Source organism: Phymastichus coffea, unplaced genomic scaffold (assembly GCF_024137745.1).
Source record: "Phymastichus coffea isolate CEN01 unplaced genomic scaffold, Cenicafe_Pcof_1.1 PCOF00001, whole genome shotgun sequence".
Taxonomy (NCBI): Eukaryota; Metazoa; Arthropoda; class Insecta; order Hymenoptera; family Eulophidae; genus Phymastichus; species Phymastichus coffea.
The window spans coordinates 6,021,871-6,047,937 of NW_026706812.1; the positions used below are offsets into that span (position 1 = coordinate 6,021,871).

The window sequence follows — 26,067 nt, forward strand, 5'->3', positions numbered from 1 at the left end:
AAATGGCTGGCGTGGAAAAGATTTTATTCAAACGAGGAGGTGATTGCAGAAACGAATGCCTATTTTACAGACTTGGACAAATCCTATTATTTGGAAGAGACAAACTAGAGCAGCGTTGGATGAAGTGTATAAGCCTAAAAGGAGACTATGTTGAAAAAAAAAAAGATTTATTAAAAAAAATCAAGCATTTTTTATTTTTGCACGGACTTTTCAAACGACCCTCATAAATCTGCATTACATTATATATACAGTCGAACCTACGGCACTGCACGCTTTCGGGAGTAGCCGGCCCAAGGTACTGCACCCTGGCGGTAGCCAATCACAGCGCTGCGCCAGGTACGGGCATATGTAGCACTAAAAGAGGCCCAAAAAAATTTTCGCGCAATTGGTCGTAGTTGTTTAATTAAGCAGGATAATTTTTTTATTTAATAGAACAATATTGGATTTTGTCGGCATTAAAATAATTCAATTAAAATTACTTTTTTTAATTTTAATAAAAAAGTTAAGAGGGCCCCCCCGGTGAGTGGGCTACTAGTGACGGTACTGCGCAGCGTGCAGTTTCTAGGGTATAGAGGCGCGCAGTGACTCGGGCAATGCAGTGCCGAAGGGTGCAGTGCCGTAGGTTCGACTGTACACATAAATAAATTATATAAATAAATTACATAAATAAATTTAATTCAATTACACATAAATAAATTTTTAGATTTAAAACGCATTTTTAGATTGGGTCGGTGCTGGGAGGGGTGGGGGCTTTCACGCGTGATCTAACAGTGCTCATCTGATAGCTCATGCACTTTAGATCATTGATCTGAGACCCGCATTGATCTGAGGCTTCCCCGATCTGTGGCTTTTGTAGTTTTCCTACTCAGGAAGTTTCCCCTTTGTGCAGACGACGAAGAAAAAGGTAGACAGAGTGAAAAAAAATCGATGTGAATAAATTTCATTTTCTGAAATGGTTTCTAGTGAAATTAATTTGAATGCTTAAACACGGCGCCGCTCGACTTGTATGGTGTGAGTAGTGCTTCAAGCACGTATTGCATTCAATCTACAAGATTAAGAAGAAGTCAGAGGAGTGTGCCCCATCATCAGAAGAAGAGAAACCAGGAATATAACATCATTCTATTCTATTTTATGATTTTTGGTTTAACTTGAAATAATGACTGGAGTGTAGTAGAATAAAATAAAAATAATAGACATTTATCAAAATCAACAACAATAAAAATTAAAAGCTTTATATTTAAGTTAAGATATTTCCATTTAATGAAATTACTGTACTATTTCCGGTGCGTAGTGTTTTTTTTTCACTAATGAATGATACAGAAAAGCTCGATTAATGTACTTCCATAAAATAAATATCTTTTATGATTACAAAATATAAAATCAATAAATTGCAGTATAAAATAAAATTAGCTATAAAATATTATATTTCAACCAATAGATCTTTATTCGCTTTTTATATATTTAGCATTATATAATAAAACAAATTGTTTTTTTTTATTTTAGAAATTAGTTCAATGATAATTTATTTTTATCCATGAAACTACAGCTCTTTGATCGTTTGGCGCTTTCTGAAAAGGTTTTGTTCCATCAGGAGCCACGTATTGATTAACTTGATAGTCTAACATCACTTCGTAATTAAATATATCAGTGCCCAGTTGCTATAACAAAAATAAAGTAATAAACTAAATTAATCGTTTTATACTATCCGAGTAATAGAAGTATTATAATAAATTAGTATACAGATTTAGTAGATATGTTGATCAATGAGGGAAAAGTAGGTCAGTAAATGAAATTTATCACTATATTGTTTGTTAACGATGTTTTGTCATCAATTTCACTGACCTCATCAGACTATTTGCCGAAGATCGAGTACTGCATGTTCGATTTTGAGCCACGCTCAAAATAATTACAACAATAACCAGGAAATAATAACTGAGTGTTATTATTGAATACACCAGACTCTCACTTAATGTGTTTTTAAGTGACTCTAAGAGAAATTCACCAAACTCACGCTTAACGAATTTCTAGAAAGAAAGGGGAACTAGAGAGAAAGAAATGAAAAGGAACGGAAGAAAAGAAAATATGGCCACATATAAAATTCACTTACTTTTTATTTTATTTGATTGCTTGATACTAAGGCTGCATATTCTCTACTCTTTGACCTTTATCTCTCTCTCTCTCTCTCTTTCAAAAATTACCAAATTACAAGTGAAATAATATTAATCAAGCTAAAAATTCGATATTTTCTATGTATATAAAATTTATATAAAATTTTAATGAAATTAAATAAGTAAAATTTGCATAATTTATTACTATTATTGACTACTTCCTTTTCTTTTTGTTCATGGTGATTATGACATTTACTTTAGCTACTTATTACACTAGTTTATATCTTAATTACTGCGCTAAAATTCGAAGATAAATCCTCCCCATTCGTTAATCAACATTACCCTATCTAAAAAATCCAGCTGGAAATTCACGCTGGATTTCCACATGGATATTCAACTGGATTTCTATGTAGATTTTTATGGATTCTTTATAGATTTCTATGGAATTCTACGAAGTTTTTCTTGATAGATATTATGCGTAATCCACCTAGATATTTAAAAAAGATCAAGGTGGATTGTGATGAACTCCAGATGGATATTTTTATAAAATCCAGATGTAATTTGTGAGAAATACCAGATGGATTTTTAAAAATTCCATATGCATTTTTTTCCGTTATCCAGGTGGATTTATTAGTAAATCCAGATAAATTTTATTCATTTTCCATCTCAATTTGTTAGTAAATCCAGATGCCATTTTTAGAAATTCCAGATGAATATATTCATTTTCGATGTGGAATCATTAGAAATATATGATGTGCCATGTGGATTAATTAGTAATTCTATATACATTTATTCATTGTCATAATGAATTTAAAAAAGATTCTAGTCGAATTTTTAAAACTTGCAACGGTAATCAATTAAAAGTATCGTTTCGTTTGCGATTCGGTAGCACTCGAGGCGCGCGAGCTAGCGATTTGGAGAGCGAGGAAGCGTGCGTGGAAAGTAGTAGCAGTATTGATAGAACTGGCAAGTGAGACGAGTGTAGTTGTAAGTGCGAGTAAGGAGTTTTGCGATAAAATAGCGAGGATAGTGCAAGTTACTTCGAGACAATACGGTATTAGTGTCCAGCAATTAGTGTATGGCAACAGATGTAGCACCAACATCCGCATTGGACAGGAACGTCAAGGTGACGCATTGGCACGCATGGTTACGGCTGATCACCATAACCACAACTTAGGGTAGGTGCAGATAGCCTAAGGTTCTCATTTTGTTCTTAATTTTGATTTCTATTAATTAATTAAGATTAAAAAAAAACTAAATTACGACCTGCTGTCCCACTCCCACACTTAAACGATTGCTAGAGGAGTGCAGCGAGGAAGGGCAATCGGATTTTAATCCTATTTATAAGGATCTTGTCGTACCACGCTGTAATTAAAATGTTCACTTTTACAAAACTTTGAATGTCCTAACTTTAACATGGAAGAAACCCAAGTGATTGCTTGAGAGCTTAAGATTGTGATGATAGAGTAGAGTTATTCTGATTGTATTGTGCTGCTTCATTTTCTATTGTATGTAAAATTGGATAGAATTCCCCTTTGCAATCTTGTTTAGAAATGGTGGCAGTATTCACTGGTGATTCTACGTCTTCTTTCATTTCTGTAAGTTTTGGTGCTAAATGAACCAATAAGGTGGTTGGACTATTCCATATGGCTCCAATTAGATGAAAAGACCATCTATAAATGCTATGTAGAGTTATTTCATTGATAAGGACATCGATTATTTTTTTTATGGTTTGAATAATTAATATGATAACAAGTACTCCGGCACTAAACGTACTGAAGGTCATGAATTTCATCCACACGTGTAGTCGTTTCCGATAGAGAATGTGGATATTTTGAGATTCATAGATTTTTTAATTTTTTGGATGAATAAAACTAATCGTAAAAACTGACACCGAAAATAAAATTTGATTGGTATCGACGAAAATTTTAATCCCTAGATGCGACTCAACAAGAACGACACTATTAGTGTTATCAATCTAAATTATAATATCGAAAGGGACGTTTGCGATGTGAATTTGTATAATCGTGGTAAAACGCAATACCATTTACATGATCAATGTTATATGCAGTCGATCATACATGTTAACGAGAGCTCGCATTTATAAAAGCTTAGTCAATGGCGGAAGTATCACCGAAACCTAAAAAGTAATTGTATCTCTTTTACAATCCCGGGTCACAACAGGACAAGTCTTATTGCACTAATAAGAGAACAACAATTCTCATACATAATTTTGCGCATGTGCGTTTCGAAAATAATTTTGTCAAACTATTCATCGATTGATGCTTAAGCAATAAATCAAAGAACAAAATTATCGTTTCATACATGACACCAGGGTTTTGAATACAAAATTTATATTACGAAAATATGAAAGTCATAATCGAGAGAACGGTTGATCTCATCAATATTGTGAACAATATTCGTCAAAATATAAATTTAACGCGATGAGGAATGCATTAACCCATTAAGTGGCAAACGTCCATGGCTGCAATGCTTCGATTTGACATTATGCCATTCGTACAATTCTCCATAGATTTGGATGAAATTTGGTTTCCTTATGTTTTAGTGTATGCTCTTTCGAAAAATCACCAAGTTTTTTTGAAAATCTTGACAGAAAAAAAAATATGGCCGATTTTTTCGAAAAAATTCCAAATTTTTTTCAATTTTTCTCCAAATTTCGCTCTGCTGAAAAGAAATATACCATAAAATAGGCTCCCTAAATAATTTTTTTCGCGACATGGGACAATTATCTTTCAAGCGCATTCGACTTTATTAAAAAATGTTAATTAAAAAAAAAAATATGGCGGTTTTTGTATCGTAGTGTAATTTAGAAATTCATGATTTTTTTACTCGAAAAATATCAACTTTTGAAAAAAATATTATAGAATAAAAAGTGCTTAGAAGTGGTCAAGAAACATGTGAGAATTTTTGAAATGTGAAAATTTTTTTAAAAATAAAAAATTGAAAATTTTTGAAAAATTTTATAATAATTAAGTTTCTCTCTAAACATGTTTTTTTGACAATTCTTAGTGATTTTATGGCTGGTATGTATTTGAATTCAACCGAAAATGTAACGGAAATACAATCCAAGTTTTGCAAATTTACGCAGCTAAATAAAATTTTTTAAATTAAAAAATCTCCACTTTAATAGTTTTTTTGTTTGTATTTTTGTTTGTATTATTGTATTTTGTAATTTTTGTTTTTTTGTATTTTTTTGTATTCAATTTTTGTTTTTAGAAATATTTCTTTTTGACAATCATTTGTTACCAGTTATTTACTTGTGTAAATTAGCAAAGCATTGACTACAATAATACTTTTTACACTCTTTGCACATGTAAAACGTACGAGTAGCATATCCTTGTCCATTGCAAGCTCTTCTTCTGATAGTTAGGTTCAAATTATGGTTTTTCAAATCACCTAATTTAGCGTTTTTGACATAACTATCTACAATACTCAAAGCGAATTTCTTTGCGCTTACTTTTTTTTTGCCTGAACAAGCATTATAGAGTATTACTGCATTTGCAATAGAAGACTGGATAATTCTCATCAATATTGGCCAAGTCCATCTCTTACTTCTAATAATAGGTAATAAAGCACTACATTACTGATCGTGTAGGTCAACACCTCCCATAAATAAGTTGTAAAGTGAAAACACAAGTGTCATAGAAATGTCAGTTCTCATTTTTTTTTTCTTTGGAGTAGCGTTTCACTTCTTTTGTTGGTGTAACACCAGCTGTAGTTAAAATAATCGAAACTTGTTTAGAATCTACCACGGTTACGAAGTTCATTCCGCTATTTTTTTCATATTAAACTTTAAAAGTTCCACGAGGAGCTTTTTTATTAATTTTATTTTTTACTGGTATACGATCTTTCCTAATTACACCAGTAGCTCGTAAGCCAAGCTTTTTTAAATGCACAAGTAAGTCTGGATTTGTGTAGTAATTATCAAACCAAAGATGGTATTCTTCAATTTTCTTTCTAGGAATTGATGAAAGTAAAGCTTCGCTCATAGATAAAACAGCTTGGCTTCCTAGAGCAATACTTGACAATTCATCATTATGAGTGCCTTTGCCACAGTATATGTCACAGTCAAAGAGGTATCCATCAGCACCACAAATTCCAAACTCTTTTATTCCCCATCGAGTTGGTTTATTTTTTATAAATTGTTTGATCAACAGTCTACCAAAAAATTTAATTATCATTTCGTCTATGGATAATCCTGTCTGAAAAAAACCAAACTGTTTTATATTTTTCCTAAAAATTTCTAATATAGCTTTAACTCTCCAAGCACGATCTTTTTTATTTTTATCTGTAGGTTTGGAGCATTTGATTTTTGATTTGATTTTCAAAAACTTTTTCAACGACATCAATGATCTAACTACTGGGGACTCGAGTAACTCATTTTTGGACCAATAATCTTTTTCAGATGTTCTTTTGTTGAACGCAGAAAGAATAATAATGGCAACAAATTTATTTAGTTCTTCTATTGTTATATCTAAACCGTTAAATTTTGAAGCTTCAATGATATATTCTTTTATATTTTTACAAAAGAACATTTCAAATAATTCAACAGGGGTACTTTTAGCAATCATTTTACGATCTCTATCTTTTAACAAATATATATTAGATGGAATTTCATCATACTTTTTCTCTCCATCTGTCCAATCGTATACATGATCTTCTTGCAAACGTTTCTGAGTGTTAGAGTAACTTTTTTTAACTTCATGGTACGATAACAATTTTTCAACAATTTCTTGAACATCGTTTTCATCATCAGCGTCGTCATTTTCATCAGCATTATCTTCATTTTCGTCATCATTATCTTCATCACTAACATCTTCAGAATTGTTAGATTCGTTTTCAGATTCTGAATCTGAACTCTCAGGATGTGGTAGCATAACAACATCTACCGTGTCATCATTTTCAGACACTTCACAAGATTCACTTGAAAATGCAATTTGTTTTTTATTTTTATTACACCTTCTTTGAGGTAAAATGCGTTTTTTTCCAGACATAATACCAGCAATTATTTGAGAAAACCAAAATTAAAAAGAAAAAACTTAATTACAAGTAATTAAGCCTTTTAAGGTTTACAAAATATTTGAATGAAATGGTTGGATATCACACCACCTCAAACTAAAAATGTTGAGTTGATAAACTACACGGCATGCGACAATAATAAAATCCTAAATTTTTTGAAAATATACTTTCACACAAAAAGAAATTTTGTTTGAAATAAATCCCTTCTAAAAGGCTTTCAAAATATCGCTGTAGTAAAATTGCAGGGGTAACTCGAATTACATTTTTCAAAATAGCAAATGCTACAAAAAAATATCGACAATAGATATAAGATTATGATATTTTTGTAATTGATTTTTATAAATTAAAACTGAAGTTTATTATTATTATTTTTTAAAACTTGCTTAGTAATGTGTTACGGCCAAGGCCTTTATTCATAACATATGTAAAATTAGTAATTTGAAGTAAACAAATATTTCTAAAAATGAACTATTATAGAACTCTTCTGCTCAAAATAATGGAAAATACTTATTAAAAAATGTTATAACACATACACTTACTTAAAATTGGCAAAAATAAGCACTTCCAAAAAAAAGTATAAATATTTTTGGATTTTCGGGAAATTCAAATTTTCAATTTTCCAAATTTTTCCAAATTATTTAGTAAAAATTCACACGTGTTTCTCGACCAATTCTAAGCACTTTTTGTTCTACAACAATTTTCCAGAAGTTGACATTTTTTGAGTAAAAAAATCATGAATTTCTAAATTACACTACGATACAAAAACCGCCATATTTTTTTTTCTAATCAACATTTTTTAATAAAGTCGAATGCGCTTGAAAGATAATTGTCCCATGTCACGAAAAAAATTATTTAGGGAGCCTATTTTACGGTCCATTTCTTTTTAGCAGAGCGAAATTTGGAGAAAAATTGAAAAAAATTTGGAATTTTATCGAAAAAATCGGCCATATTTTTTTTTCTGTCAAGATTTTCAAAAAAACTTGGTGATTTTTCGAAAGAATATACACTAAAACATAAGGAAACCAAATTTCATCCAAATCTATGGAGAATTGTACGAATGGCATAATGTCAAATCGAAGCATTGCAGCCATGGACGTTTGCCACTTAATGGATTAATAGACAGTATAATAAAATTATGTCTCTGTTGCAACGATTACCGAAAATCGTTAGACTCGCGCGAGGTGAACGAGCGGCTAAGCGAGAGGAGCCGCGTTCGGTTCGCGAGAGGGAGAGAGCGCGTAGGGGCAATGACCGGGAGGGGAGGCTCCGACCGGCAGTATGACTGTGTTACTCAGTCTGTCAGCGTCGCGCTAACCTCCATTTTCGTGAGTTTCTCGTTTTTTTCTGGTGACTTTGCGAACTTGAGTGCGTGGGTGCAGTAGCAGCAGCAATAGCAGCCGAAGTAGCAGCAACAGCAGCAGGAGAAACAGTAACAGCAGTAGTAGCAGCGATAGCAGCAACAACAACAGCAGCAACAGCAATCGAGGCGGTGCAGCAAGCTGCAGATCAGTTTATTAACAGCGTGTTAGTTGGATACGGTTGGCCACCGTATCCTCACCGTTCTTGCGGTAGGTGCACCTTTTCCCCCTTTTGTCATTATAATTTGCGTGCGATCCCGCGCAGCGAGCGCGAAGAATTTGTTTGTTGCGCGCGAGCGGTTAGTTCGCGGCATCCGTGGTTTTCTCTCTCTCTCATTTTTTAGCGTGTATTGTCATTCACGCGAGCGTGCGCAAGACTCTCGGCAGATTCCCCGTGTCATTGATTTAATTGAATAAATCAATCATTATTTTTATTTAAACGAGTTTCGGTTATTGTGTCTTTCCTTTGTCCGGAGGTCGCGTCAGTGTTTATTTACAGTGGATTCGAATTCGCCGGTTGCGTAGCACGAATCGTGCGAATACCGATAGTCGCGAATCGACAACTTAGGTTCCAGCGGCGGCCGCACGAGCGCTACTAGCAAGGGGCGACAGCGCCGCCAAGCGGTGAGTTGGGGGAATCCAACTCGGAATAGTAAGGAGACTCTGCGCAGGCGCACTCCGAGGCAAGGTAGGTTGCTGTGCTTTGAGCACAGAGATAACAAGGCTTCGTCTAGTCGTAATAAAGGCACTTTCAAGGGATTATCGACTAGGCGGCAGCCTGTTACACTGTTTATAATTTTGTAAATTAATACTTAATTACGTTTCCTTGTTATATTTTTTCTAGACTTTTGAAAATTGAATTAAATGTATCAAATATATCTTTTGTAAACTTCATTTTCAGAAAATGACTAGGAAGTGAAGCTGCTCCAGCAATTTTTAATAACGTACTCTGCTAAATTAGTTTTAGATTTCAAAACTTGATCGTATGATATACATATCCCGTGAGTATTTAAGTTTTCAATTAATAATTTACTTTTGCATGTGCTGTGCATAGTTTAAGCGATCATAACATGCAAATGAGTCTTTTCTTTTACGGATTTAAAAATATAAAACATTATTTAAAATATTATTTCAATGAAAAATATAAATAATTTCTTGGGAATTTTACAACTTTCCCAAGAAGACCAAAAAGTATTAGCATCAAGAAATTTGTCAGTTTAATTAAGGGGACTCCAGCGACCACCGCCGAGATCAAACTCCGTTAAAAATTCAACTTTCATTATGAAACCTATATTTATACTTAAAAATCATAAAATTATTTTTAAAGCAATCTGACAATGAAGTCTTGCAAGTTTTGATAATATTTTATTTATAAACAGAATAAATAGTCACTAACTCGATCTTTTTTTCCAACGAGCCAATGAGCTCGCAGTTTTGCTTGATCGTATATTCCGTATGTCTACCATATGTATACACTATACATGCATAGGTAACCTAACTTGCACGCGACCGCAAGCGACCTCCCTTACCCCAGCCTGCAAAGTGTAATGGACAGTAAAAATAAAAAATACCATTCGAAACATCTCTAATTGAACCCTCCAAAAATGCTCAATATTTTAATTGAACCCCTTCAGTTGTCCCAAAAAAAATTAAAAACTATGATGATTTTTTCGTTTTTTGCAACTGCGATATCTTTAGTAATACTTAATATTTTTGCAAAAGAAACAAGGCAAAAAATTGAACCTTTGTTCGTTTTAATTGCACCCCTCTCACTTTTTCAAAATTATTAATATATATGTCAAAAACAACAATCTAACTTTATTGTATGTTCTTTTCAAATAGATTATTGGGTTATTGGGTTATTTGGAAAGAACATACAATAAAGTTAGATTGTTGTTTTTGACATATATATTAATAATTTTGAAAAAGTGAGAGGGGTGCAATTAAAACGAGCAAAGGTTCAATTTTTTGCCTTGTTTCTTTTGCAAAAATATTAAGTATTACTAAAGATATCGCAGTTGCAAAAAACGAAAAAATCATCATAGTTTTTAATTTTTTTTGGGACAACTGAAGGGGTTCAATTAAAATATTGAGCATTTTTGGAGGGTTCAATTAGAGATGTTTCGAATGGTATTTTTTTTTTCACTGTCCATTATACTTTGCAGGCTAGGGTAAGGGGGTCCGCAAGCGCAGTTGACAACCCACGCGCAATGTGTTTTTCATTTAGTTGTTATCGAGATTGTTATTAAACATTTTTTGTGAAATGGATGACAAAGATTCTCCGGCTCAAAAAAGCAAATGGCAAAATACTGAAAGAATAACAGTCGGTCGTCGCAAAGGCCAATTCAAAAAAAAACTGTAATAAGAGCAAAAAGTAAAGATAACAGACAATGAGCATATAAAGAGGTTACGTGAGGTATGTATACACATATACAGTCATGTTTACATGGTATTATTTATGTGAATTTACAAGTAAATCCGAATTATTTATACCATTTATAGGAAAGTACTAATGAGAAAATCCAAAGTATTGCTGACAATAACTTTTTGAATGGACGAGAAATCATAGAACCTGGTGTTTTCGCAAAAGAGATGTTGTGTTCCAGTTGCAAAATCCCTTAATCATTTCAATTTACCAAACAAAAAGTGCAACAAGGACTGGGGTACATTTATGACATTGAGTGTTGCAAATGTTCTAATGTAAAAACCATAAGAACTGGAAAATTCTTCAGAAAAGGAAATAACCTCATGTTTGAAATGAATGCAAAGGCAGCGCTGGGTAATTATTCAAAATTATTTTGATAAATATTTGTCTGAAAATTTGTTAACTATTATTAACATCATATATGATCAATAGGTATCATATATTGTGGCATCGCAGAAACTCAGTTCAATTTGTTATTATCAGCACTCAATATAAAGACAGTATCGGATACCTTACTCAAGCGGTATGAAAGGATAGTTAGTCCTGCAATTGAAGCCCTTGCGAGAGAAGCATGTCTTGCAGCTTTGAGAGACGAAAAAGCCATGGCCCAAAAGCTCAATGATGTAGTTTTAGACAAGTAGTGTTTTATCTCAAATAATCATTTCTATTTATGAACTTGATAACTGATATAGAAATCATGATTTTTAACACATTGTTTTCATTACTATGAGGATGATTATGGATTTATTTATAATTTCTTTTATGAGCTTCAGTTTAGTTTACAATTATAATGTATAGATACAATTTTTTTTTCTATTTTTTACATTTGTTAATGATAAATTGTACATTATCAACTTCACAATTGTGCATACACTTGAATCATCAAGTTCTAAGTCTTTATACAATTTTTTTATTATAAAATATTTACAAAACTCGTGCAATCAAAAATTTTTGTCTTATTTCTTTTTACTGCATTGGATCATCTCATTACATGAATAGTCAATACATAAAATAATCATGGAATTGTGAAAATGATATGTAATTTTTAGAATGTTCGCTACGCTATTGAATAAAACATTTTTTATTGTCATTAACCGTTTATTGGCATTAATAAAATTCCATGAATGAAAACCTGTCTTTGTAATTTATTATTCATTTCGATTCTTTTATTTCATTTGCAGGGATGTAGAAGGTAAAAGTGGATTATCTTTTGGTTTTGATGCAGGTTGGCAAAAACGAGGAAGTGGAAGAGCTTACAATAGTTTGTCAGGTAATAATGAAATATGCTCAGCAAGTACTGATTTATTTTTTTTGAATTCACGTATCAATAAAATCGTGTTTTTTTTTTTAATAAATGTGTGAGTCGGAAGAAATGCATGGGTCCATGAAATTTGTTGAGGAATTGTGATTTTTATACAGGGCACGGTGCACTAATATGTTTATATACACAAAAAATTGGCTCTTATGCTGTACGAGTGAAAGTTTGTCGTATGTGTGTTTTTGGGAAACCGCACGATTGTAGACTCAATTATGATGGTTCGGCGAAAGGGATGGAAGCAGATATGGCTTTGGAGATGTATACTGACAATCCCTTATTTGAAGAATTGAACATATTTGGCGCTCGGTTGATTATGGATAACGACTCTACTACTATTACAGCATTACGTCAAAAAGCAAAGCACAGTATTAAATTGTGGGCTGATAAAAATCATTCGGTAAAGATTTTGTCTAATGCTCTTCATGCAATGTCGGTGGGGGGGCCTCTTGTCGATTATTTTACAGAAACTTTGAGTGGAGTTATTGCTGAATGCAAAGGTCAGCCAGATGTTCTCAAAAACAAACTGAAGGCAATAGTACCTCATGCCTTCGGAGATCATAGTTTATGTACATTTCACGAAGCAAATGAAAATTACGAATATAAACGATTACCAGGTGAAAAAGCTTTAGCAAATAATGACCTACGAACGGCTTTGGACGAACTTATGAATCGTTACATTGATGGCGCTGAAAAACTTGCATCTGCCGCTTCAACACAAGCGAATGAGTCATTTAATCATTCAGTCGCTTCAAAGTGTCCAAAATCTAAACATTTTAGCGGATCTGAATCATTTGATTTTCGTGTAACAGCGGCAGTTTGCCCGAAGAATACAGGTCATAATTGGATAAATGTAGTATTTGAAAGATTAGTATTCAGTCCAGTCAAAGGAGGCCTACGATTCAGAATAATAAAAGAAGCTAAGAAGATAAAGAAAAAAATTTTTTCAAGTACTCGCCCTATCAAAAAAATCCAGTTGGAATTCCACAATGGATTTCCAGCTGGAAATCCGGCTGGATTCCCATGTAGATTTTTATGGATTCTATATGGATACTTGTAGATTTCCAGGATAGATTTCCTGATGGATATTATCGATATTCCAGGTGGATTTTTAAAGAAATCCAGATGCATATTTTCAAAATTCCATGTAGATTTCTAGAGAAATCCAGATGTACGTTTTTGAAATTCCAGATGGATTTTTTATGAAATTCCAGGTGGATTTTTTAAGAAATCCCAGATGGATTTTTTACGTAATCCAGATGTAAATTTCTAAAATTCCAGATGGATATTCGTAAAATTCCAGGTGGATTTGTCAGAAATCCAGATGCATATTCGTAGAATTCCAGGTGGATTTCTTAAGAAATCCAGATGTATATTCGTAAAATTCCAGGTGGATTTCTTAAGAAATCCAGATGCATATTCGTAGAATTCCAGGTGAATTTCTTAAGAAATCCAGATGCATATCCGTAGAAATCCAGATGCATATTCGTAAAATTCCAGGTGGATTTTTTAAAGAAATTCAGATGCACATTTTCCTAATTCCAGATGGAATTTGAAAAAATCTAGATGCATGAATATTAAATCCCAGGTGGAATTTTTGGAATATGCAGGTAGTTTTCATGAATAATTCTAAGTGGATTCCTTATAAATTCTAGATGAATTATATATTTCGTCATAACGGATTCCAGATAGTTACTTTTGGTAAATGTAATATGGATGATATTATGTATTATGAATAACTCACGTACAATCTGCATCTAAAAATAGATTTTATTTCGTACCAAGTTGACAATAATCTTAAGGCTAACGCAATATGAAATAAAATGTGGTATCAAATCAAAGGTAAACTCTAGTTAGAAAATGAACCATTTCTTGTCATTTTTGTATATAGGCATTAAAAAAGTAATAAATACAGTGAATGATAACACAAACCGACAAAATTTAAGACAAATCTTCACCCACAAACGGGAACTTATAAGCCCAAAGGATTTTGGTGCGCTGAATCCGAATCCGCCCTCAGAATTAACCCCATACGTCAGGTTTTCTTGATATTCTATCTCAAATCTGAAAGATGTATTGCGAAGGTTAAAAGTGCTCCTCCATAGTTTTACGCGTTTTTGACAAAATAATTATACGTGATGTCACAAAACCCAGAATATAGCAGAAAATAGTGTTGATGACACCTTTAGGTTAGATTGTCTCGAAAACCTGACGTATAGGGTTAATTCTGAGGGCTAATTCTGATTCAGCGCACCAAAATCTTTCAGGCTCTTAAGGTCCCGTTTCTGGGTGGAAAATTTGTCGGCATGTGTAATTAATGTTAATTGGAGCATCAAATCTAATAAATTAAGCAATAAATAAAATAATAATCATTGAAAGTTATTCTTCGTGCATAAATATTCAATCTTTCTTTCCCAATAATAACTCCTGCGATTTCAAACAAGCATTGATTTCCTCGGTTAAAATACTATTCTTTTTGCTTACATATGAATCTATAACTGATTTCGTCATATCTTTTTTCTTGCAGTAATACTTCAAGCACTCTGAAATTAAACGTATAAAATATAATGAAAATTATCTTCTTTGATTATAAAAATACATACTTTCAATAGTGGTATGTTCAATCCAATTTAACGGTCTTCTTTTATTAACGCCACCCGGTGAGTATGATGCTCTTTCAGTTGAAACGCACCTGCTACTGACGTTTTTCACATATTTACCGTTCTTATCTTTATGTAGTGTCCTTAAAACATATTTTATGAATTTTCTTGCATCTGCTGCTTTCAATATATTTTTCCAGTCATCGTATAGTATTTTTGTATCTTTGTTCAACCATATGTATGTAATCTGAAAAAAGTAAGATAAACGTTGATTAAAATCAAGTATTTTATCGTGTAATGTGTCTGTCCAGGAAGTTATCTGTTTGTGACGAGAGCAAGCAGTACGCTTGCTCCTCGTCTGCCCTTCTTCTCTCTCTCCCTCTTATCACTCGGCATGGCGACGTGGTCAGCGTTCGGCGCATATATTTATTGCGCCTAACCACTGGCCTTTATGTTTTTCCAGCCGCCGAAGATTGCCGAGCAAGATTGAGAGCGCCCGAAGAAGCAAGAGCGCAGCGACTATGAGGTAGAGAGAGACAGAGAGAGGTAGAGAGAGACAGAGAGAGAGAGAGAGCGAGAGAGAGAGAGAAAGTTAGCGAGCATGCTAGAGTACGCGTCTATGCACGCACTATGCAGGTTTAGGCCGGCGTGTGACGCGCGACCAATTAGCGCTTTTGTCGCACGCCGCCTAATGAGTAGGCTTGGTGGGAGAGCCCGGCGAGAGCGCGAATGCTGACCATGCGTCAAGTCGCGTGAGGCAGTTCCCGGAAGAAAGTTGAGGAGAGAAGTTGGAAGTAGCAGCGCAATGAGACAAGAAGAAGTACACGTGCAGCAGTGACCAGACCAGGGCGAGCCGAGGCAACGTGTGGAGGCAACACCTGCAGCAGGGCATTCAGTGTCGCCCTCGCCGTCATGCACGGCATGACTTCCAGTGGGTTCACCACGGGCTACGCCGAGGAAGACGTCCAGCTAGCGGCCAGGTCAACTTCCCGTTGCCGGCTCATCGCCAAGGACAAAGGTCAGGTTATCTCTCTCTCCCGGTATTTCTCTCTCTCATGGTGATGCGCGGCCGCGTAGGAACGATAGGTAGCCAGGCAATCACTTGCCGGCTACGCTCATCGTAATGCGGTAGAGAAGTTTTGACGTATTCTTTCCTTTGTAAGGAGGTAAATGGCCAAGGCGATTTAGTCGCCGGGCCATTCGTCCTCCCCCGTTAGTTTAAGTTGTTCTGTATATGCGCGCGTGATGTAAACGTTATTGTAACTGATTTTGTATTTGTTTGTCTGAATAGATTTAAGTTGTATGTTCCAAGTAAAGAAAATTATTTATTCGTTCGACCTATCCTCTCGTTCCCCGATTGTTAAAGAGCGAAAGTGCCTCTCTTACTCTCCCCTTAATAAATTAGTGACGTCAGTGCCGAATAAGTCGCTGCCCCCGTTGCATGTTTCGATACTGTATATCTCAAATCTTATAAATGGAGTTGATCTTTTACATGGTTATCGTTGTTTTCAGTAAAAAAAACTTTTTCATCTTTAGGTTAGGGTATATAAAAAAACCTAACATCATAAATAGATTGTGACTTCGGATATCAATTTTACGTAAATAATTACTTTACAAATGACCTTCAGTTGGTCAAAAACGAAATTATACAGATCTCTTCTATAGATAAGAGGATAATGCAATCTAACCTATACATTCATAAAAACCATATTTGCAAGACGGATCGTGTTTCCATCGGTTTCATAACTATTTCCGACATTCACGTTCTATTTCTAGCAATTCTATGTTGTATTGTTCAATATCGAGATTTATTTTAAGGGAGTTTCCTTGGTAAGGAGCTAGACAATTGAGAGATTTGTCCATCCTGCGTTTGACTCGCATAGTACTAGTTGTAAGTTTGGCAACGCCGCACACGTGCTCGGCGTATTCAGCATATAGTCGGCTAGTCGTGTTCACCCGTATGAGCTTGTATTGGACATGCAGTTTTGCTACAGCGACAACTCTCTATGATTAGTCATATATTCATGTACAACGGTAGTCTAAAGGGAGGAATGTTTGAGAAGAGATGGAAAATGACACGACTAGTACTCGTACAAGGGAAAGGGTGACCCAGACGAGCCATCGGCAAACCGACCCTTTAATTGTTTAGACATGGCAGGGAAACTGTATGAGTTATTATTGATGGCGAGACTTACGGCAGCAATTGACGAGGGGGGCGGTCTATGCAAAAATTAGCACGGATTTTGCTAGGGTCATTCCACAATAGGTGCATTACGAGAAATCACGAGCACAGTACGTGAGACGAGGCGGCGAAAACGGAGCGGAGATAGAACATTCGTACTGACTGCAAAATTGGACATAAAGAACGCCTTAAACTCGGTCAAGTGGACGGACATTCTGAGAGATCTGCAGGCTCACGAAGTGCCCGACTACTTGGTGAGGGTGCTGAGAGATTATTCGAGAGACAGAAAGGTCATGTACGAGACGGTTGAGGGTCGGGTCATAAAAGATATCACAGCAGGAGTGGCACAGGGTTCTATCTGGGTCCGCTTCTCTGGAATCTAATTTACAACAGTCTGCCAAGACTGTTGTTGCCGGGTGGAGTTTCGCTAATAGCGTATGCAGATAACGTGCCTATTGTGATAATAGCAGATTATGTAAGCTTAGCACATCAGACACTGGACACCTTTATGGTGATCATAGGGGACTGGATGGGAGAGCACGGTTAGAACTAGCGTTACAAAAGACAGAGGTGATAATTTTAACAACGCGGATGATAGAGACCATAATTCCAATTAAGGTAGCAGGAGCTCAGATACAGACGAAAGAGGAAATAAAACAGCTTGGAGTCATGTGTGACACCAAGTTGACTATAATACAGGGGGAAACGGACAAGGCCGCGATCAAGGTGACCGATCTTAGTAGGCTTATGACGAACACGTTCGGGCCGAGACAGGGAACAAGGTAGACTCCTGATGGCGACTACCAAATCCATTCTGTTATATGGGGCAGAGATTTGGGCCGATGCGATGAAGGTGAAGAAATATAGAAATAGATTAATGGACGATCAAAGACAAGGAGCCCTGCGGGTAGCAAGTGCTTACCGAACGGTCTCGAAGGAGGCTATTCTGGTGGTCGCGGGCGTGATCCCCGTGGATATCCTAGCTAGGGAGCGTGAAACGATATACGAAAGATGTAGAAACGAGAATAGGTTGGAGGTTATTAGACAAGAAAGGGCAGGACTTTTGTCGCGTGGCAGGAGCGCTGGGCGGCGGATGGTAAGGGAGCCTAGACGAGACGAGTAATTCCCGACCTGGGGGCGTGGATAGGTAGGAGCTTCGGAGAAGGTATCCTCAGACGAAAAAAGGCAGAAGATTGTCTAGAACCGCGGCGTAACTAGGAATAGGAGCAAACGTAGGCAGAGTTCGGAGATAAGATTTAGTAAATTATGGACAATTGGAAGACAGAGGTGACGATATACGAACTTGACGAGTTTAGATCTCGCAACGGTAATGTAATGCTAACGTAGTTCCGCGGTGCGGGGTAGGTGAAAGTGGGTCCCGACCTTGATCGAGGCATTCGCTTGCGAAGCCTAGATCGGGGGAGGAAAGGTTTAGTCACTCGACAGCTTGGGCTTGTGCTAACCTGACATACAATCTACAGACGTGCCTCCGGTTGTCATGCACATCGCACATCCCACTTGGATGCATAGGAGGCTTCTATGGTCTTAACAAAAGATTTACCTGTTTTTTCCTACTAAAAAAAAACAAAAGAAAACAAAAAACAAAATAAAAACCCCTGTGCCCTGTAATCAGCGACAACACAAACCCAAATCCTCACACCTCAATTTTCTGAACCCCTGAACCCAATAACCTGCGACCATATAACCTCAAACTCACATACCCTGATTTTTCTCACAACCGATTATTTTGATCTGCGGCCATACAACTCCTGTTCCTTAAATGCTAAACATCTCAACCCCTTAACCCTGTTATTTGAACTCCTGGGACATGTGACTTACGTGACTTATATCCGCCGACCCTTGAAGCCCAAATTTTTAGACCTCGAGCCCTCAAACAGCGATTCAACAATCCCAAATCCTTACGCCCAAAATTTTTTAAACCCGAAAATCCGGCAACCTGCGACCATATAACCTCCGTCTCTTCAACCACAAATATCTTACGGTAGGATCCCGTCACTTACAAATATTTTACAGAGCTCCGGGGTTAAGGAGAGTCATTTTAAATTAAGTAAAAACCGTTCATGTTGTTTCAACAACTTTCTAAACAAAAAAAATTCAGACACCAAAGTATCCCGACTTGTATACATGACTAAGTATATTACGTATTCGCTTACTCTTCATATTTGATTCTTGTCTACTATTGTTTTCTAAACTATAGATCTGATCTTTGTCATGGAAAAGTTCAGGAGAAAAAGACTTCGTAGGAGAATGCAAAGGTGAAAGTTCATTTGATACTTGGTCGTCATCATCAACGATTCTTTTGTCAATTGAATTCGTGGGTGTAGAAGTCCGAAACATGAGTTCCATTTGATTCTTAAAAAAAACAATGAATATGTTTATGTTCGTTTTCTATAGGTTATAATAATAATTTTATTATGAAAAATAATACAGAACTTTCTGATAAGTTACATAAAGATGAAATTGATTATTTGCCATGGAAATCCATGTGAAAATCCACGTGGATTTGACATGGATTTCCATGTGAAGATGAATAAACTATTTTTAGTTGAGTTAAGAAAAACACATCCATTAAGTAAGTCTCGAGTTCGAATAGTAACGGGTGTGTTTTATTCTAGACGTCTGAACCAATTAATCCCAAAATCCTAACAACCTTTCTAGGATTCCGCACATTGAGGGCACGTTCCGGATATAGGACCGTCAATTCGAATTTTTTTTTCCGTTGCTTTAACATTCGCAGAAATTTTCCTTGTAAAAGCGGTGTGCATGGTATGTAAGCGAAGGTAAGTCCTTACATATCGCGACGGCAAGTGTTTGCGTTAAATTGTCCGGTGAGTCAAGTTGGTGTGAGGTGCGATAAGCGTCGGTTTATACTGAATTAAAATTAGCATAATGTCGGTGCATATTAACAAGAGACCATCCACATTTGTAACGGACAATAAAACTGCTTCGGTGCCTGACTACATGGGTAGACTTTAGTAGGAAAAACTGCATAACACTTCCCCGTACATATTTTGGAGAGCGTTCTATACAAAAGTCGTACCACTCATGCAATAATCACAGTACCCTATGGTTTACGTTAACTGATTTGGCTCTAATGCAGATTCTGGGCTAACTCTTGCATTTATAGTCACACATACATTTAAGATTCCGAGCGCATGCGCGTAGCGTGAACTCAAGCCGTGCGCGTCTGTGTTATATATAGTGTGTACATATGATATGAGTTACGTCTATATATGAGTTACGTCTTTGATATTTGAGAAATTTTTTATAACAATTCATTATTTATAAAATATTTTATCAATCATAACTATTTAGGTATAATAATCATCTGAATATCGTTCGTGCGTGTGAGAGTTTGACGCCTCAAAAAAATTATTCAGTCTGCTCATGCAGCCCCCTCTACTACCCCATCCCCACTCCACTAAAACGCTCGGCTTAGCCCAGAATTTGCATCAGCATGAGCGTTTACCGCATAGGCCCTAGTAATGCAAAAGGCGTACTAGCTTATGCGTATTCCGTATACTGCTATGGATATTCTGTTTAGCTCGCTGTGATGCGATATTTGCCAATTGATTCATGCAGTTTTTTCTACTAAAGTCTACCCGTGTATAAATCTTGCGAGGGGCAATATTTTAAAGCTCAGATCCAGATCCGAATTCCTCGCCAAATTGAAGCCTCACATGCGACATAGGAAGCGCGGTGCTGCAAGCGCTAATTATTCACGATCATCACCCGCGCTCGATACTTTGCGCGAGCCTATTTCAACTTTGCGTTGTAAACAGCAGATCCTCGGCAATTCCACGAGCATCGCATTAATGAGGGCAGCACAATGCAGTAGTCAACGAGGAACCGCGGCAAGGAGAACTATTTCCCTCCCCCTTCGTTTACTCGCGACATTGCATGGGAGAGTCCTGCCCAACGGGCATACACTCGCAGTCGCGCGCGGCTCTTTCCCGTAAATTTTCACCCCGTTACAAAACATATTAATACAGCAAATTAAATTTACTCACCTCCACATCATCGTCATTGCCTTTTTCAACTTCATCAGTGAATTCGTCACTATTTTTCTCGAAAATTAACAATCGAATTTGCAAACGTTCATTAAGGATTTTGTATGTCTCTAATCTTTGTTGTAAAACTTCATTATAATTTTCTAATTTTCTGTTTTTGTGTCGTAAAATGAAATTTTCATGGTCTAATGTCATCAATTTTTTTTTGCATGCTTGTTTCAGCTTTAAGCTTGTTGTCCATCTGTTTGGTAACGGTCATTGTCGATATTTTGTTACATATCGGACTGCTTTCACTTGAATCATAAGGTTGTTCGTTGACGAGCGACAATGTATTTGCTGCCATCAATTTTTCAGTTTTTTTTTGCAAGAAGTTCCTTCTGAATATCGCGATCAGATTTCTAAAATCATGATTTTGAAAGTTTACTAACAATAAAGAGGTATGTATTGATATAAATTTGTTTTAGAAAAGTAAAATGAATATTTGTGTTACAAAACTTTAATCTCAATGTAATCCGTTGTTCATTTTTCAGAAAATTAACATTGTAACCACATGATCCAGAGCAGAGTTTTGTAGGTATCGGTTTGGGATTTTAGCTAAATATTGCACAACATTTCTGGAATAGAATGAGTGGACCAGATTTCAAAAAAATGGAAGTAGAAGCTTTTAGTTTACTTATCACCATTGAAAAAATTGATAAAATTTAGAAATAATCATAAAATTGAATTTGTTCAGAGGTAAGAAATTTTTTATCAGAATTGTCCTCTACTTAGGCTGTAATAAGACAAAAGAAGAGTAAAAGCCCTTCACCAGATCCATTCAAACCCAAAAAGTTTTGCTTCAAGTCTGCGGTAACTTTTGGTCAAATAACTCTCACAAATTAGCCTTTTATTATAAAATTTCAAAGATTTCAATATTCAATACTGATTTTCTGAATTTCAGCTTTAACACCCTCCTGTCCCCTTTATAAACTTAAATAATTTCTAATAGTGCAATTTTAGTAGTTCCACATTGAAATCCATATCGAGTACACATGGATTTCCACATTGATTTGATACCACAAAGCCAAGTGGATATCCACGTGGAAATCCATCAGAATCTTTAATCAGGAAAAACAGGGCATCATGGATATTTCTATGTATATCAATTATGACATCATTTTTTGTTTGGAATGAAAATATTTCTCATCCTCCCTAGAACATTTTGGATTTTTTCAGATTTTGACAAAATCTCAATTTTTAGAGTTTCTTTTACATATACGTTAGCTCATAGGAACATGGAGGAAAAAGTTGTTCCTTTTTCATCAAAGTATGCATAAAAATTTCTGTAAATATATATCATGTCTATCGTATCCCCAGAAATGATAAATAATCAAGGATTTGACAGTATACAATATAATTTTTTTTTAATCGTGACTGTTCAATTGAATTCCTGATGAAATTTCACAAAACAAAACCTAAGCTTTCAACAAATAGCAATTCTTTATCGGGATACTATTCGAAAGCAAAATAAAACAAAACACATAAAATCAGAGTATCTTAAAATGACTACAAAACAGTTGCCAAAAAGACCATTCATCATAAAGTAGTGAAGTTTTTGGTATATAAAGGAGACAACTTAAATGTTTCAAACAATAATAAAGAAACCGCATTGGAGATTGTCAAACATTTCAAACAGTCTAATAGAGTTATTGATATTCTGAATAATAAAACAAGTTAAAATAGGGCAAATTTGACTTTTTAGAAACTATGCCAGTTCATGGAAGCATTTATCAGCTAATTAAGTTCTATCAACATATATATATATATATATATATAAATATATTTAATAGCAATAAATGACTTATGACTTACATTTGTATTAGTAGTTCTGTCTTTCTTTGTATATTTTTTAATAGGTACATTGGGAGCATTTTTTGTCATTGTTTTTTTCTGCTCACTCTTCATTTTCATCGTCACTTTAAGAATTGAAATAACTTTCAATCACAGAATCGTGAAGAACTGTGAAAACTCCTCTTTTTTAGTGAATTGCTCTAATTCCTCTTTATTTTTGAACCCTGTAAATAAAAAATACGTATAATTATGAATTCAAAAATTCAATTTGAAAAATACTGGTAACAGATTTTTTACATAAATTTTTTAAAATATTTACATATTTATACTCACATTTTATGGAAGATATTTGAATGGGCAGTGGAAGTGAATCTCTGCCTTTATCATCTGCCCACATTACTGTATATACATTATTTTTATCAAAAATGCTACTGGCTTCATCTGGATTATCTTTGAATTCCAAAATATCTGTTACCGGAATTATTTGTTGGGTTCTATCTTCTATGTATTTGATTTTAGCGTAAAATGTCATAATGCCAGGCGATAATGGCCGAAAATTTGATAAAGACAATGACTGATTTCTTTTGTCTAGTTGAAGATAAACGAGTTTGGCGTGGTTACATCGAAATAACCCGGTCACATTCACGTCACATTCACATACATGCTCATTCACAATGAATGTGTGTGTCAGTGTATGCCATGCGTCATTCTACCGGTAAACTTCAAATCATCTGTCGTAATAATTAATTAAGGCAATTATGGATAATTATAATTATCGACAAAAAAAATTTACTCATTTTTATGATGAACATTAAAAGAACAATTTTTTTAACTATCAGCTATTATGAATTTCAAAAAGTATTTGTTAATCCTTGTCAATCTCAGTAGCTGCAAAAACGGCCCGACACTGAAGCAGAAAATATATCTATTACAAACTTTTCCAGCAGTTTTTTTGTGTAGTAAAATTGTTATTTATTTGAGTGAATACTGAATAACTAACTTACGAAATGATTAAATAATTGAATTTGTATAATACATCATTTTATTGATGTATAAATAAATCATGCTGAATATTTAATACAAAAAAATCAATCGATAGAAGTTCTGGATCACACATTCAATTATAATCTTGCCCTTGTAAGTTATTAAATATTTGGTAAATTACAAAACTGCATCAATATAATTTTAACATTAGTAGGCACACATTTACAATTGCAAGCATGACAGATGAAATGAATAATAGCAACAATGAAAGCATAGCATCTGATATGCAGAGATTTAACTCAATTTTGACAACCGAAAGTGATTATTTATTAAATTCTAATTCTGAAAGTGGAACTGACAGTATCTTCAGGAGATTACGTCAGACGTTTTCACATAATGAAGACTCCAATGAAACAGAAGATGAAAATGTACACGGTAAAAAAATATAATTCTCATACATCAATATAAACAAAAGCTTATATTTACAAAATTGTATTTATATTTTTAGCAACACGTTCGATGGAAGAGTCGAGTCCAGATTGCTTTGATATACCTTCACTTCAAGTCGTTCATTAGGTGGTTATGAGAATGATCAACCAAACCCAGATAACGGTACTGCTTAAATTGTTTTTCAACACAAGTCAATACAAAGATTGTCGATAATTATTAGTAAACATTATTATTTCATTTAATTTTAGGTGACTTTGAGATTGATGAAAATGAAAGCATTGCTGTGGATATTGTGAGTTAATGTTCAAGTATATATTTATTACCACCCATTATAAGAAAAGTATTTTATTCATTAAATATACATTTGAGTGAACACTTGTCAAAGTACATGAATATATGTTATTCCAAATTTGAATTATTTGTTGGGGTAAATGTGATTTGAAATCGAATTATTTAAAAAAGGAATTATAATTGTAATGGTATGCGTAATCACATATATTCAAGATTCCAATTCATTACATTATTATTATTAGTTAGTCTGTAAATGAAAAAGATAAATTGTGTTTTTATATTCTAATTCTAACCTCTTACATAAAACAAAGTTTTGAGTAAGGCACTTTGCCCCTATTAAAAAAATCCAGCTAGAAATCCAGGCTTGATTTCCACATGGATATTAGCCTGGATATCTATGTGGATTCATGTGGATTTATGTGGATTTCACATAGATTTCTCAAAAAACCCAGGTGGGTTTGAGTCTTATATTATAAATGTACAAAAACAAAAACTTCTCTCCAGTTGAATTATTGTCTTAAATATCTCCTGCTCCGGAAAATATCAATATTAAAAAAAAAAAAAAAAAAAGAAATTCCTTTAGCGGGGTTTGAACTTACAACCTCTTGCACTTTAGCCCGACTAGTCCGGTCAGATGAGGAGCAGAATTTACGGTTTGAGAATAGTCTTTGTAATAGTAATGTTTTGCGGATTGAGGTTTATTAACGTGTCAATATAATGGCAAAAAAAATCTTGGCTTCCCAGACGCACCGAAACGTATTGCAATTTGCAATTTATTGCCAAATAAAAATTTCTTTTAGTTTTTTGCTTATAATTTGAAAACTATTTATGAAACCCTACAAATAACAACGCCAATTCTGTGGGAAATTTTACAAAAGGATAGGCTGATTAAAAATCTTAAATTTTCTTCATTGGTTAGGCATTTTTGCATAAACAATTGGAAAAATGGAAAAGTGTGAAATTAGTTTAGCATTTTGATATGTTTCCAGATAATTATTATTCGACAATACTACATTGAAAGCCAATTTGTCTTCAACGAAATGCCGTAAACGCAGTATCGATAGTGTTTTTAGTTAGTCAATAATCTGCTTATAAACAAATAAAGAAGTGGTAATTTCGACCGCGAACTTTAAAAGACTGAATTAGAATTTCAAAAAAAAAAAGTGGAACCTCAAAAGCAATGGCAAGATATTTCTCTCCTTTTCATATTTTTATTGTCATTTGCGGTGGCGCTGTAATGCAAAATGTAAAATCGCTTAGTTGCAAAATGCCAAAAATCACTTACGGTCAACTTTTTTTCATCGCGAAAAACGGCATTTTTAGGATTTTTCGAGACCTACATGTTGAGAATGAAAATTTGTTCCTATCATACTTGACAGCCGAATTATGATTTTATTTCAAACAGCGCATTACCGCCCTTCTATTGTATATTTTTTAGCGTATCTTATGTTGA

The 26,067-nt window shown here is 34.6% G+C and overlaps 1 protein-coding gene across 1 annotated transcript in view; it reads right to left on the reverse strand.

Moving 5' to 3' along the window:
- Positions 1-1,434: 1,434 nt before the first annotated feature.
- The window catches only part of LOC131675463 (beta-alanyl-bioamine nonribosomal peptide synthetase ebony), a 964,295-nt gene continuing 939,662 nt past the window's right edge, over positions 1,435-26,067 (reverse strand). Inside the window, exon 14 of the mRNA XM_058954451.1 lies at positions 1,435-1,658. Within this exon, the coding sequence (XP_058810434.1) occupies positions 1,512-1,658 (147 nt within the window). The 3' untranslated portion in view covers positions 1,435-1,511. The remainder of the gene's footprint in view (positions 1,659-26,067) is intronic.